The following is a 15,222-nucleotide window of genomic DNA, read 5'->3' as shown; positions in this document are numbered from 1 at the left end:
TTTATCATGAAAGGAGAGATGAAAGAGATGAAAGGATTAAACTTTAAAGAAATACAAAAGTGAAATGAGTGGCTAGTTGAATCAGGGACGAGATGGATTGGGTTCAATATAAACCGCTTGAGCGAGACCCTGAAAAGAATCAATAATGACTGGTTTTTGTTGAAATAAACCAAAGCCTTGAAGGGCCTCAAATTCATCTTGTGTCAGCCAGAGTTCTCTTAATAACGCAGGGGGTGGTGTCTGCTGTCGTTGTTGAAGTTGCTGTAGCTGCTGAAGCTGCTGTGGTTGTAAATGCTGCAGCTGTTGAAGTGGATGTAACTGCTGAATGTGTTGTAGTGGTATTTCCCCTTGATTCTTTTCTTGGTTCTGTCGATGATACATTTCAAACACTTTTTGTCTTTCTGCTTCTGCTTCAGGATCAAGATTACTCGTAGGTAATTTACCGCGGTGGGTTTGTGTATGCTGAATCATGTTATCAAACCGACTGAATGTCCTTTTACAACCAGGAATACAACATTTAAATGGTTTCTCTCCAGTGTGTTTACGAGTATGTCTCGCTAAATGTTCTGAACGAGTAAACACCATCTTACAGTCACCGTAACCGGTACACTGAAAGAGCTTGGGTTCTTTGGAGCGCGTCCTCTTTGCTTTTAAAGATGAAGTAGACGTAGAGGGTGTCATGGTCGTATCAGAGATAGAATCTATCGTTGTATCAGAGGTAACATCTTCAGTTGTACTACCGTTGGAGGCTGTCATAGTTGTATCAAACGATATGGACTTGTCAGCAATCGATGATGTGGGTTTATCTAAAGTAAAAGGTGTCACTGTGTCAAAGGTAGCAGGTTGAGCCGTTTTAGAGGTAGAACGTGTGATTCTCGTAAACGTAGAAGGCATTATGTTGCTGTTGTTTTTAATAAAGAAAGGTGTAAAAGAAAAGGAAAAAAAAAAAAAAAATAGGAGCCACGAAAAATTATTTAAATTTTTTTTTTCTCTGTTGTCAGTAAAGTGGAGTTTATAAAATAAAGTGAAAAATGAGATTAAAAGACGGTAAGACCTCAGGTACCTAAAACAAATAGATTGAAATATTTTATGGACGGTTGGAGATTGAAAACAAGACACGATCTTTTTTTTCTTTCTTTCTTTCTTTGCAACTACCCATCACATTGTATCATTGTGCTATAACTCGAATTATTTAGTACAAATCAATCGCTTTATCTTCGCTACCCTTAGGTCCCCTAACATCTCAACTTTAAATCTGTTGGGAGGAGAACCCCAACTCCCCCCAAACTTCCCCTTTTCGTCTCTTTATTTTCTTTATTGGTTTATTTTGAAGAATAAGTCAAGAGGGCTTCAGTGTAGACTCCATCCGCATTATACAATCTGTCTTTTGCTTTCAGTCGTTGATTTATTCCAATCAAGTAGAGTTTTAACATTCTTCTGGTTGCTAAACGTGAGACATAGGATAAAGTAAACAATGAGTCTCCTTCTTTCAAAAGACCTCCTACTTCTCTTCAATATATGTATGCTGTGGTGAATTCTTGTGTTGGAAGTTTCTTTTTTATTTATTTATTCTGGTTTCCGGGATGTTGCATAGAACACTCAGAAGGGATTATTTCTCATTCAACTCGCTATGTTCATCTTACTGAATTCAGTTGTTTTATTTTAGCTTTTCAATTATTTTAATATATTCTTTGTGTATGCATTCATTTAACATACGCTTTTATCAATATTTTCCAAACACAATAGTTATCTTTTATTCTGTCTTACAATAGCTAAATTCGTTTATTTGTGTCTAAAAAAAATAGATGAATACCAGTAAAATAAAAAGGTAGATTCTGCTTTTTTTTTTGGAACTTGTTGATCCAACACACTCTTGAGCTTTTCAACGTGTAAAGTAGGGGGTGTTCAAACTGAGTGCGCGAATCATGATCAGTATATAGGTTGATAGGATGAGTTCGATAGATGTTATCTATTTACTTTAACATATTCGACTTCACGTAATGTTTGCTTTGATACTGACAGGATTACTCGTAGACGATCTTTTATTCAGAATGAAATATAAAAGCGCAGTAGTGCTTTAGTTCTTTGATTACGTGATCAGTGACGCAACCAGGATGAGTGAATAAATTGTAATCGTATTCTAATACATCATTTGTCACATTAATAAACTTGATCTTTGTCTCCTTATAAAAAATGTATTTAATGGACTCTCTCTCTCTCTTTCTCTCCTTTCTTCACTCAATAAAGAGGTTCAAGAGGCTCATCGATTATCAAGTTTGCTTTTTCACTCTATTTTCAACTTTGATCAACTACCAGCTACTCCAAAAATCACAACAATAATACTACGCGAGCTCCAATGAAGCCTTGTATTAAAAGGACAGGCTGTGAACGGAGCGTAGTGGCCCTTTGTACGAACCAATTTTTAAGTGGTTCGAATTTTATATAGACCCAGATGGCAGTCGTTCTTCATTGTCCGTCTCAAGGTACGAGATTAAAGAATAAAGATAAACTGTTTTGCTGGAAAAGGATTGATCTCCAGAAAGTAAAGTATACAAGAACGTAGGCAACTAAAGGATGCCTTGCATACCATTAAAAACCATTGATGTCAATAGCTGATGTTTGAAGGAATTAGTTTTATCAATCAACTGGTCAAGTTTAGAAAAAGAAGTATCAAATTAGCTGAAGAGAGCAACTCTCTCAGCAATTTAAGATCATGATTGATTTCCTCTTTTATATGCTTGCCCTGATTGAAATAGATTGTTTATCCTTCATTTTCCCAGTAAACCATATAGATCAAATTAGATGTATATCAGAAGAGAGGGGAGGTTTTTTTTTCTTGAAAGAGAAATAAGGAAGGGCGATAAGCAGTTTCGCATATGCCATGGAGAAATATTCTGCAGAGACATCAGATGAAGCAGCGGCTCTTTTTGCAAAAGAGTTTTAAATGTAAGTCAGTTCAAATATAAACAAATACAAGAAATCCTCTGAAATCGATAATGATTTTGATCTCTTGATGCCAAATAGACAAAGCATCTTACATAGATCGTTTTTAATGAGAAAAATAACATAAATAGAACGATAAAAAATTCATGTACATATTTCAAAAGTAAACATGTTGAAATCAGAGGCGAGTTTCATGAACAAGTATATTATGCCAATACTTTCAAGGATGTTTTTACGCGATTTCAATGAAGGTATAATACGTGATATATAAATATAGACTTATTCTTTGCTTATTTATATATTAATCATTTCGTTATTGTCATAAAAAGAAGCGACGCTTCGGGCAAGAGCAAAAAGAAACACGACTTTATGCTGGGACTTAAAGATAGAAAAAGAGAGATTTTTTTTTTTTTTCGCTGAGGTGAGCAGTCCGACAGCCACGGCAAGTATCAATCAGAAGACGACTTCACAAAGCTTATGAAGCATCAAAAGCGGTCTGCTGACACTCTGTTGACGTTGGGTGTCGCAAACCTTGTTTCGTACGGTTTGCTTTGTGAAGGTACAAGTCATTTTTGGATATAAAAGCCGAAACATGATTGTACTCAAAGGACTTGTATCAACTTTTTATCATAAGCTTTCGCTGCTTGATGTCCAGGATGGCTTTGGGGGGCGAAACCCTTTTTTTTCTGGTAACCGGAAAGGGGTTTTTTTTTTTTGAAGGGGTTTAAAAGGCCCTGAACACCCCAAAAATTGGGGGGTTTCTTTGGGCAACCAAAGCAGGCCCCAAAAAAATTCCCCCCTTTAAAAAGCCCAAAGAAACCCTGTCCCCCAAAAAAATTTTGCCCCCCGAAAAAAGGGGTTTCAAAAAAAAATAAAAAAGCCCGGGGGGGTCCGAAAAAGAAAAAAAAAAAAAAAAAAAAAAAAAAAAAAAAAAAAAAAAAAAAAAAAAAAAAAAAAAAAAAAACTGACAAGACCTTCTTTTATCACAGAATTTAAAAAATAAAACTTGTTTATTATGTTTATCTGACATGACGTTACCAATTGACTATGGCTGTCATAAAGTAGGAGCTCTGTCTAGAGCTATATTTTGTAATCAAACTGCAGCCTCGATCCAAAATATGTATTACCCAATTGATGTATATACATTGTACATTGATCTCAAGATGGAATCTTGTAACTGTCTGTCTATACCATTCTAACTTTTTATTTCAAAAAGGTATAAAAAGTCTTGATTTACTTTATACAACTTCTCTTTGCTTTGTCAGCTATCAATATATTACATATTTGGCATAATTAAAAGATTTAGAAAGTAATAAATAAATAAATAAAGCTATCCTTGTTCAAATCCATAAATCCCCTTGTTGCTTAATTGCTATGTGTCTTATCTGTAGGGTAAAGTACTATATTCATTCCTAGGGTTCTAGCTCTATTGTGTTCCTGCGTATTATCAGCTTGCTTTACTTCTTGTTTATCCCTTTAATATCAATGGGCGTGACACTATCCTTGTTCTTTGGTCCCTGATCCTGACAGTGACGTCATAACTGTATGTAATTTGTTTAGTTGACGCTGCTTCTTGAAAGTTAAACTTGGATGATAGTTGCACATTTCAGTACAAAAATATACTTCAAGTCACTGAAAGTTTCGATTATTTTGCTTCATTTCAATAAGCAAAGAAACAGGACGACTTATCTATATCAAATGCCTCCAGAGAGCTAATCTTTTTTTTTATTATAATTGACAATATAAAACAAAAACACACTTTATACATGATAGACGTTATTAACTATATGATGATTTAATCATCTCAAACTCATTCAGAGTGTAAATAATTTGCAAATTCTTTAATTAAACATGACACCAAAGCCAATTACAAGGGATCAGTTTCATTCATTTGATAGCAATGGAATACAAATTATTCTAAATAAGATACCTTTGCATAGATTGAATCCAAATAAATACATATTCACATCATTATGACTTTTATTAAATAATGCCATCACTTTTGTTACAGGGATCTTTGACAAAATAAGTGATCAATGGATGTTGCATAAAGTTATTAAGCAATACTTGAAAAAGATTCCTTGTGTATTAATAGCCATTCCTGTATTAAATAAATTACTTGTGCCTCTCTTAGGTACAGCCTGGTATTATTTTAGCCTACTCATTCTTATTTCTTTTATCAAGTGCTTATTAATGAGATTTTTTGTTTACGAGAAAACATTTTGTAACCAACAAAGCGCGTTAAAATGAATTAGCTCAGCTTGGTGACAAAAAAAAAAAACTTAAACAGCGACATTCTTTTTATTAAAGCGCGAAAACATAAAAAGTCACCTATTTTTTTTTTTACATTTTTCTCTTTTAATTATTGTAAAAACATGTCAAAGAAAATCTTGATTGGACCAGCAGAAGAAGATATTCGTGCTTTATTATCTCAATCAAGAGAACCCTCAGAAGTAATAAAAACCATTCAAAAAGAATACGGTTTAGATCTATTGGGTATTGAGCACATGTACCCACTTTTGGATTTTTGTGGTTATAGTCGTTTAGACATTCATAAAGCTTGTTTGGATGCATTGAATATAGAAACGGTCAAATATATTGAAAGCTCTTCATTTCAGCTTGAACAGTAAGCAATCGACAATCGTTTCATTATAAAATGCTAATCATGAATAGATTCTATGATCTTTTTGATAAAACCTTTCCTTATATTCATATACCTTTGATGCAACCCATTCCAATGGCACTTTTAAAAAAATTTGAAAGACATGTGGGAGAAGACGTGATTGAAAAGTTAAAATCGGATATGAATGTGTTTGCCAACTGCCCTTTAAATATCAAACAACGCGTATACAAACAAGACGAAGCTTTCTTTCAACAAAGCATGCTGCCTTTATTGAATAGTTATCATCACGATGAGACACTGCAAAAGCTGGCAATCAATTTAAAACCAGATAGTTATCAGGAAGTTATTGAACAAAGGTACCTACACTATACTGTGAGAATAGGAGGGGATTCTAATAGCTCATTAGACGCACACATCCCATTGTATATAAATTTATGGAAGTCATCGGTGGGGATCCGCAGATATATTTGATGTTTATGCAAATGGTTAGAATTGTATTTGAGACGACACCTTATCCTAGTTTGTGTTCTTTACGTATTGATGTTTTGATGAACTATCACGATTTAGGCTATGAAAAGGTAAGGATGGTATTTGTATTAAGAATAGCTTTGTAACCCATTGAGGTAGACTCTTCAATTAGATAAATGCCACCAGTTGATCTGGTCCCTTGATACATGTGTACGCAACCAAAATATGGATGAATCAATTATTGTTAAAATCAAAGAGTGTTTTGATTTAGTAAAGAATGGTACTCCACTTTATGCGTAAGAACACTGTCGATTTACAAAAGCCGTTTGAATAACATCATGTATAGTGACTTTGCCATGGTGCTTATGGACCCAATGATTTCCAACTTTTTAGCTTCGTGTATTGTAAAATGGTTAAGAAGCAGTGTTGATGATAACGCGCCTGATGATTTGGAGGAATTGATCAGTTACACAACCAAGTTGTTAAATCTAGCAGAACATGCACCCACTGCTGTTGCATTAAACACAAAAATACCCAAATTAAATAAAGAGATCAAGAATGTGCTGTGGACTGTGCTGTGTGAGATTTTTGTGAATGAAGATGCGGATATGAAGATACAAATCAAGGAATCAGACTTTAATGCTCTCCAAGGTATGCTTGTACGAAGCGACATTGCGCGTAAAGTGTTTGTGCATTACCTGATAGACCGTGTACAAGAACGCGATGTGGGTACGTTGCATCGATGCTTACCACTCATCATTCAGACCTGGCCATCACCCGACTTTGATGAAAGAGGGATTGTTTATAGACAGACTTATATTAGCTTTATAAGAACCATGATTGAAATTGTCACGAAACGTAACTTGTATGAATTAATAGCAGACGTCAGATGGAGACAAGTCATCATGGAAAACTTTTTATTAAAGGTGGTTGCATGGGATGAAAAAATACATGAACAGTTGGTGTGGCTGTTGACAGATTATTTCACAGATCCAAAGTTGCTACTTAAACTTGGATCACAGTTTATTCTTATTTCAGAGTGGGCAGATGTCGTCGTTTCAAATGGCAAAGTGGACGAAAAGGTAAGCTTAGAAGTCGCAGTGATGATTTGCTAACGTTATCACAGACCAGGAATCACCTTGTGGAAATGTACCTTCATCTTATTTCAAGAGCAAGAAATGTATTGAATGGTGAATTCACAATTAGTCCTCCAGCTGTTATTCGATTCTGTACAAGTCATGTAGTTTAAATAAACTTTTTTTTTTATTATTATTATTATAATTGAATTTCCTTGACTTTTGCTTTTAACAAATCATCTATAGCTTTATTGAACTTATCTGTCATGTTTTGAACCTATTTTAAATAGAATATAAGGTATAGGTAACACATATTGACCTTTTCTTACAGATTTCTCCAACTTTTTAATATCGTCAGCAGATTGATGCTTTTTATCTTCTTTAAGCAACTTCATGGCATCTTGACGAATGGATCTAATTTTTGTCTTTGATTGTTCTCCTGTTGTATTCACCAACTTGGCCATCTTATCTCTTGTTTCTTTAGTAGTTCTATATTGAATAAGGTAAGCATAGGAGGATTCATTGTATACGGTTACTCGTACTTTGGAATGGGTACACGAATACCCTTGCTTTCAATCATTGGGTTTAAATTCAGCCCAGCATCACGAATAGCTTTGTCAATGGAGGACACATACTGTTATATCTATTAGTATACAATCTACCATTATTATGCGTACTTTACATCCTCATCATGTGAAATAACCATCAGCGTTTGTGGATCTCTCACAGTCACTTGTGCAAGGTCTTTTAACGGATAACTGGTGTTCTCAATACGAACCTTGACACTATCCAGCAAGGCTATACCCTGCTTTAGTATACATAAACTATAGAGTCTATTTGAAACTTACATGGAGCAGCTCGACCAACACGAATGTTAGATAAATGCTCCTTAAGGGACTGAATACACTGTTCATAGCGTCCTTGGAACTTGTCTTGATCAAAAAGAGGCTCTACTACGGTCTCTTCTTGTTCGATATGGCGAGACTTTTTATTGCTGTCTTTATTCTTTTTAGCATAAGTTCGAACAGGTTGTAAGACAGGAAACACAAGAGCTGGAATTGCTGTTGTTCTTGCCTTGACAGCAGTCAAGGAAACAGTAGATTGCACTGTTCTGGAAGCAATGACTCTTGACAATACACGAAATGACATGTGCAAGAAAAAACAGTGTGTTATTTCTCTGAGAATGAAAATTTTTTAAGCTTTCATAATAGCCTCAATGTCCTTTATTTCCTTTGGAACAATCGTAAAATTCTCGTGTCCTTCCTTTGTGATCAAGACTGTATCTTCAATACGAACTCCACCAATGACACGGTATTGGTTAATTTTGTTGATATCAAAATAGGTTTCATACTTGCTTGTCCACTGTTGGATACTGACATCATTAAAATACAAGCCAGGCTCGACTGTAATCACCATGTTTTCTTCCAAAGGACGATTCAATCGCTCTAAAGGTTGACCCTTCCTGCTTGATACTATACCAATACCCTCTCTTTTTCACAATATCAGTGTCTGCTTTTTCACTTATAAATTCTTTTTACCCTCCAACATCATGGCAGTCAATTCCTACAGAATGACCAAGCCCTATAGAATACAGTGATGAATACATACCAAAATTACAAGTAAAATAAGATGGTACCGTGGAAATAAAATGCTTTATACAAGCTCAATTTTAACAATTCGTCTAAATCGCCCTTTAAGATACCGAGGTTTTTTAAACCTTCGCATAGAATCCGTATAGCTAAAGCAGACATATCTTGCCAATGAACGCCTGGCTTCAGACAGGCCAACACGCTCTATTGCGCATCATTGTTAGTTGTAAGACAGCTAAACAAGCAGAAAGGGCTTACGTTTTGTGCTTTGAGCACAATGTTATAAATATCCTTTGCCTCCTCTGAAAACTTGCCACAAACAGGAAAAGTACGGGTGACATCGCTACCATAGCATTGGCGTTCACCACCCGCGTCCACCAAGACAAGAGCGTGGGGGCCCAAGGGCAGAGGCTTGTTGTTATCCGTGTAATGAAGTATGGCTGCATTGTGTCCAGAGGCGACGATAGGAATATAGCACTGTCGTGTCAACCCGTTCTTTGCACACACCCAACGAAACCGAGCCTCCAATTCTGCCTCATGCAGTGCATCATGACGAGCTACGTATGACATGAGTGAGAGGTGAGCGTGTGAAGAGATATGAGCTGCGTAACGTAGCGTGGAAATTTCCCAGGGACTCTTTATCAATCGTGCCTCATGCACAGCCCACACCAACTCATATCGATCGATGGCCAGGGTTTTCAAAGGATCCAGGAAGCTCGTGTCTGTTGAGGGTAGGGTATAGACAAGAGAAGGTTTAAGTCGAGTCAGAAAAGAGGGCAACTCTTCTTCTGTCAAGATATGGTTCACATCGTATTTTTTTATCAACGTATCGTGACTATCAGGTATTCCTTTCCATAATTGATGTTCGGATGGTACTGTTGGAGGAATGAGATAAATCTCGTCAGTGTCTGTCAACATGAGTATATGATAACCAGCAGCTTCTACTCCAGAAAGATAGAAAAAGTTACTTTCTTGACGAAAATCAAGTTCGACGTCCGTATCATCTCTTGTATGAACGATTCCTCCTTTATGATAAATAACAGAATGTTTGGTTGGATTCAGTCTTTGCTTGATTTGTTCATAGTTGGATCTTGTAGGTATTTTGTTTGATATAGGATATATCATTGAAAAGTAAAAAGGAAAAAAAGGGGGGTAAACCAAAAAAGAATAAAGCGTACGAAGGCATTAAAAAAAGTAATTTTTGTCTACCAATTAAATGATTTTATTTTTATCCCAAAATTCAGTTGTTGCTTTCTCTGCAGGAAATGTTTGGATGGATAAGTCATTGAATACTTGATTGTTATCAAACTCTTTTGGAAATGAAATCATATCCAATATATCCACAGCAGGAATAAGATAGGGACATTCTCTAATCAAGTCTTTTTCTAATTGACTATGTTGGATAGGATTAACTTGCTGTTCATGTCATCCTATCCATCTATATTTACCTGCCAACATACATGTCGAATCGATTACCAATGATTGTAACCAGTGGTAACTGATCCTTATTCCAATTTGCACTCAATGTGTTACTGTATAATCCTCTACCACAATGTGGCATATAAAATAGGGTTGATTGTTTTATTGACCTTTTTCCTTGTTCATCCTCTTTGATGATCTCTATCTCATTCACTTTACATAATTCTTTGTCTAATTCTGTCATTACAGGATCAAATATATACATTTTACCAGGTATCTTTCTGTGTATTAATATTCATCATAGATTTATTATGAGAAAAGACTTACATTTAATAATTCTCTTAATATTAAAGCTAATACAAACTGATATTGTGCATTCTTTGATTTTTGCATGGATCCAATACCATAGCAAACAATATCATTAAATTTTGTTGTAAAGAGATGCTGTTTAAATATTTCTAGTTTACTATAAGCCACTGTTATCATACATACTATATTGTTGTTTACCTATTAATTCTTTATAAAATCTACTGCCCTCTAATACTCCTCTACAAAACAAGTAAATAAAAAGTTTGTTTACTTTTCTTTCAACTCTTTACTTTCTTTCTTTTAATTTTGCTTGAATATCCTCTAATGTCCAGTCATCAGAATCTTTAAAAGTGTATTTCTTGTTTCTCTTCTTTTTAGAAACGCTCTTGTATTTAAACTTTTCTACTGTAACAAATCCATCTTGATCTGTCATTCTATCAAAAAAAAAAAAAGTGTGAAAAGGAAAGCCAATCACGTGCCGCAACCTTTTTATACATACAAAAACAGCGGAGAAGCATTTTTTTCTTTTTCTTTCTTTTCAGATATGCCCACAACACGCTCTACTGTAGAAGAACAACCTCAAGAATCTATACAAACAATTCGTGAAAGACGATATGCTTCGAGAAAGAAACGTAATAATGTTAATGCACAATCACCAAAGCAAAAAATAATGATGCAATTTCTGAATGCCATGATTGAGTACGAATAAAAAAAAGTAATAATTGTTGCTATTTAATCATTAAATAATATTAGATTTGATAAACAACGCATTTTATGGAGTGAGCCAAAAGAACGCGCATCAATCACTTTGGAATCAATAGAAGATCGTGTTTATAAAGGAAAATATAAAGATCTTGGTTCATTTAAAGTAAATTCATTCGTGCGTTTATTACAACCCTATTCTTAAACTTATTGATAGACCGACATTGATACTTTATTTTTATCTGTCTTACCCAGTCATTCATCCAAAGACGATATGAACACCTTCAAGAGCTTGTACCAGTTTGCACAAAATTGTTTAAAATTCGAATCCAATCGATTGGGAGAAGAGATAGATAACAAGCAAGAATTATACAAAACAATCGCTTTGTTTAGACCTTCTATCGATGGATATGTATTTAGTGATACACTTGTTAAAGATCCTACATCAACACCCAGTCACCAATTGCGTAAACTAGGCTCATATTACTTTTGATGATGATTGATGTTTAACTCTTTTTGATAGCTCAAAATATTCATGAAATGGTCGTCTATCCTTCACAACCTGCTAAAAAGGAAGAGATACCAACCTTAAAACAAACTATTGCTCCTCCTCCCAACTATCCTCCTAAAATGATAAAACATGAAGATAAGCCAGTTGTACCAAGTAAGACTTTTTTTTAATTTTTTTTTAATTTTCTGTTAATGCCTTTATTTAGTTCAATGGCTTGATTTTGGCGCCTTTTCTAGTTTTGCGCCTACATTTGATTCTAATAATGCCAATGTGAGCTACGAAAGTACATATATAGGTCGTGAAGCAAAACGTGTAAAGAGATTCAAACCCAAAGAAGAAGAAAACGCGAAAGAATTAAATGAGGCATGGCTTGCTAAAGAAGGGTTAGATATGAAGCAGCTATTGGACGCGATTGAGGATAAAAAACCCGATAGTGTAGAAGAGGAATTGGCAGAAAATTATCAATTCTTGCAAAGATTGATTGAGTATCAAGAATCAAGAATTGAAAAAGAAGAATCTGTAGATGAACAGGAATTGCAAACTGGTAAGCTAAAGAGTAACAATAAAAAGAATCAAATGATTAATAAAGGAAATATAGTGAAACTGTTACAAAAGAACATTACCAACATGTTATCTAGATTACCGCCCAATGCAACTGCCAACAATACAGAAATAATAGAAAAGACAATGGAGAATATACCATCTTGTGAACCAGCTTACAGAGGATCTTTGCAACCTCATAAAATATTTTCATATCCAACCACTGAAAAAGCAGAGAATTTACCTCCTTATGCCAACTTGACACCCACTTATACAAAAGAAAACTGGCGTCTAGTCAAAGTGCCTGCAGTTAATGATAATTCTTTAATTAGTATGGTTGAACAACAGCAAATTAATTTTTATACAAAACCTCCTGCTTTTGTTCCGCCACAACAACCATTCATTCAACATCAACCAAGGAAATAATAATAAATAACATTTTGTACATGTCATATTTACATGAAGTTCATACAATATTTCAATTTTAAAGTCCAATTGAGCACATAATGTTTTTCTTACTGACACGCCTCATTCTGCAGATGACAACAACAAGAAAAGAGGGGAGGAGAAGAAAAAGACGACAAGCAAAGTCATTCATGATTTTTATAGGATTAGACACACTATAAAGTAGTACACATAAGCAAATCAGAAATGTTAAAATAGATCATCTAGGTTAATATCCAAAGTGATTAACATAGTATTTTTTTAAAGCTGTTTATTTAAACTTCTCTAAATGAATATAAATAGCTTGAATAGATTTCCACAAGGCTTTTCTTTTAATGTATTTGAAAGAATATGTGATGACTTGATTTGTGTTGAAACTTACATTTTGGATTTTGTGTTCAAAAAAAAAAATAGTCTAGCTCCGCCAAGTAATTGTTTATTGCTTTCTATTTCTTTTTCTTTTTTTCATTAATTCATTACTTGTAAGATGACTGTCATTGTAAGTTCTTTCTGTACATATTTCAACTCCTTTTACAACACTAATAACAAATAAAAAGGACGAGTGGATGTCTGGATCACCCATCAGCGCACCTATACCACGTTCCTTATACTTTTTAGCCGCATATATCACTTTATCTATCGGTTTATTTGCTGCTGGATCCTTTGTCATGTAAAAATAAAATAGAAATAAGACACCTAAAGTTATTAACTCAAACTTTAGTCAAGAAAAAAAGACACCCGTCATTCAACAATTTCAATCTGCCGTTATTGCTTCCGCGCTTCTTGGCTTTGGAATTATTTTTGCTTCAAATGCCGCTGGTGTTTATCTTTAAATAAAAACGACCATTGCTATCAGTACAGAGACACTTTGTAGAAAAGAAGCCCTTCAACTATTGTTCTAAGCCGATGTACAATACGTTAACGCCTTTTTTTCTCAAATTCCTATTTTTGTATGGTTTTTTTTTTTGATTGGATCAAAAATAGGTTTTATTGCAAATAGAACAAGTTATCAGCAATCAAAGACGTGGTTTTTCCTACCTTCTTAACAATGAAAGTTTTGAATGGATTACTTTTATTTCTGAATTTTACTCGATTTAATTGACAAACGCAATACAGTGGGTTTAAGGAAACGGTATTTTGATACAAAATCGCTTTCTTTTCAACCGTGTTTTTTTTTTTTTTTTTTTTTTTTTTGTAGTGTTATTCAGGGGTAGCAAAATAGATTGAAATAAAGACACCAAAAACGACCTGATCTTAAAGAACTTTTAAAGCTATTTTGGAAATCCAAGTAATAATTGTTTAAATGTAGGAAATAAAAGCAAATTGATTGTAGTGTTCTTTACTCAGGTACAGAAAGCATAAAAAAGTGCATGAAATTCAAAAAAGAAAAAAAAAAAAATACGGAGGTTTAAATTACATGTTTTTTTGTTTTTTTTTTAAAAAAAACTTTTTGGGGAAAAAAAAAATCATAGTTCTTTAAACAAAGTGTTTTAGTTGTTCCTTTTTCTTTCTCTTTTTTATTTTATAATTTCAGCTTTGATATAAAAATGAATGAAAAGAAAAGCGAAAGTGATTGTATTAATATTACATTATCCGAATTAATTGGTTATCACACACTTACACAAAATAAGGATGGAACAACAGCCGTTGATTTATTACAACAGCCTATTATTTTAAATAAACGTTCATATATGGACATCACTTTAGATTATATCAATCGAGCTAATCAAAAACACGCATATTTAATGCAAATGGTAGCTCAAACAAAACAGTATAGTCAACAAATGATGCATTCATATCTTTATCAACAATAAACACATCATTACTATTCCATTCCATTTCATCAACCAAGCAAAGAGTTTAAAATAAGCCAACAGGCAAAAGCCCCCCCCCCTTTTTTTTTTCTTGTTTATTTCAACACAGTTTTTATGAATAAAAAGATAAAATACATTAAACATTGGATTTTTTAAATCCTTTATGCTATTTAAATAACATTACAACTCTTTTCATCTAAAGTATACTTGTCGCTTAATTTTAACTTGCTTATGCCAAGCCTGGTCTATTCAATTAAATAGATTAATGCATTTACAAAAAAAAAAAAAAAATATATAGAGGGTCGGAATTAAAACTGCTATTTCCTTTACTTGTATGCATCTATTTCAAACCAAAGCGATCCCCTCTCTTTCTCCCTCCTTTTTTTTTTTAATAACATCACCAAAGAAAAAGAAAATCCCTACCAATGCTTTGCTTCACATTATTTAACCATTTATATCCAAATACAAGTTATTTAAAACATTTTCTTTATTTTGAGGTGACCTGAGTGGAACATTTTTGTCTGCTCTTGTCCTACGAATTTAAGTTCCGGAGTTTAACAATTCCCTTGGCAATTTCCAAAAAAAAAAAAAAAAAAAAAAAAAAAAAAAAAAAAAAAAAAGCTTTTTTTTTTTTTGGCTTCTATTTTTTTTTTTTTCTTTTTTTAAAACGCAATCTACTTTAGATCATGTCAATAGCACTTCCTCCTGTCAAACTTATTTATTATACTCGTTGGTTTGGAGATACAAAATTCGGTAAATAAAAAAAGAAACGATGAAAACTATT

The 15,222-nt window shown here is 33.8% G+C and overlaps 6 protein-coding genes across 6 annotated transcripts; 3 read left to right on the top strand and 3 right to left on the bottom strand.

Moving 5' to 3' along the window:
* Positions 1 to 81: 81 nt before the first annotated feature.
* On the bottom strand, positions 82 to 894 carry RO3G_04856 (uncharacterized protein; the record flags this gene model as incomplete). The annotated part of the gene is made up of 1 exon (XM_067659446.1): positions 82 to 894. The coding sequence occupies one exon, from the start codon at positions 892 to 894 to the stop codon at positions 82 to 84; it is 813 nt and encodes a 270-aa protein (XP_067515547.1).
* Positions 895 to 5,318: 4,424 nt separating this feature from the next.
* On the top strand, positions 5,319 to 6,865 carry RO3G_04855 (uncharacterized protein; the record flags this gene model as incomplete). The annotated part of the gene is made up of 6 exons (XM_067659445.1): positions 5,319 to 5,569; positions 5,617 to 5,922; positions 6,087 to 6,144; positions 6,311 to 6,330; positions 6,381 to 6,763; positions 6,858 to 6,865. 6 exons carry the CDS (start codon positions 5,319 to 5,321, stop codon positions 6,863 to 6,865), a joined length of 1,026 nt encoding a protein of 341 aa, XP_067515546.1.
* Positions 6,866 to 7,309: 444 nt separating this feature from the next.
* On the bottom strand, positions 7,310 to 8,259 carry RO3G_04854 (uncharacterized protein; the record flags this gene model as incomplete). The annotated part of the gene is made up of 5 exons (XM_067659444.1): positions 7,310 to 7,387; positions 7,440 to 7,599; positions 7,653 to 7,744; positions 7,793 to 7,908; positions 7,959 to 8,259. The coding sequence occupies 5 exons, from the start codon at positions 8,257 to 8,259 to the stop codon at positions 7,310 to 7,312; spliced, it is 747 nt and encodes a 248-aa protein (XP_067515545.1).
* Positions 8,260 to 8,304: 45 nt separating this feature from the next.
* Positions 8,305 to 9,617, bottom strand: RO3G_04853 (uncharacterized protein; the record flags this gene model as incomplete). Its single annotated transcript, XM_067659443.1, has 4 exons — positions 8,305 to 8,599; positions 8,649 to 8,691; positions 8,747 to 8,903; positions 8,958 to 9,617. 4 exons carry the CDS (start codon positions 9,615 to 9,617, stop codon positions 8,305 to 8,307), a joined length of 1,155 nt encoding a protein of 384 aa, XP_067515544.1.
* A 1,354-nt stretch (positions 9,618 to 10,971) lies between these two features.
* On the top strand, positions 10,972 to 12,606 carry RO3G_04852 (uncharacterized protein; the record flags this gene model as incomplete). The annotated part of the gene is made up of 6 exons (XM_067659442.1): positions 10,972 to 11,126; positions 11,181 to 11,295; positions 11,347 to 11,596; positions 11,653 to 11,793; positions 11,936 to 12,184; positions 12,239 to 12,606. The coding sequence occupies 6 exons, from the start codon at positions 10,972 to 10,974 to the stop codon at positions 12,604 to 12,606; spliced, it is 1,278 nt and encodes a 425-aa protein (XP_067515543.1).
* A 505-nt stretch (positions 12,607 to 13,111) lies between these two features.
* On the top strand, positions 13,112 to 13,457 carry RO3G_04851 (uncharacterized protein; the record flags this gene model as incomplete). The annotated part of the gene is made up of 3 exons (XM_067659441.1): positions 13,112 to 13,123; positions 13,182 to 13,294; positions 13,346 to 13,457. 3 exons carry the CDS (start codon positions 13,112 to 13,114, stop codon positions 13,455 to 13,457), a joined length of 237 nt encoding a protein of 78 aa, XP_067515542.1.
* Between the last annotated feature and the right edge of the window lie 1,765 nt (positions 13,458 to 15,222).

This window comes from Rhizopus delemar, genomic scaffold (assembly GCF_000149305.1).
Source record: "Rhizopus delemar RA 99-880 supercont3.3 genomic scaffold, whole genome shotgun sequence".
Taxonomy (NCBI): Eukaryota; Fungi; Mucoromycota; class Mucoromycetes; order Mucorales; family Rhizopodaceae; genus Rhizopus; species Rhizopus delemar.
The sequence above is the reverse complement of the archived record's forward strand: the minus strand, read 5'-3'. Positions and strand labels throughout refer to the sequence as shown.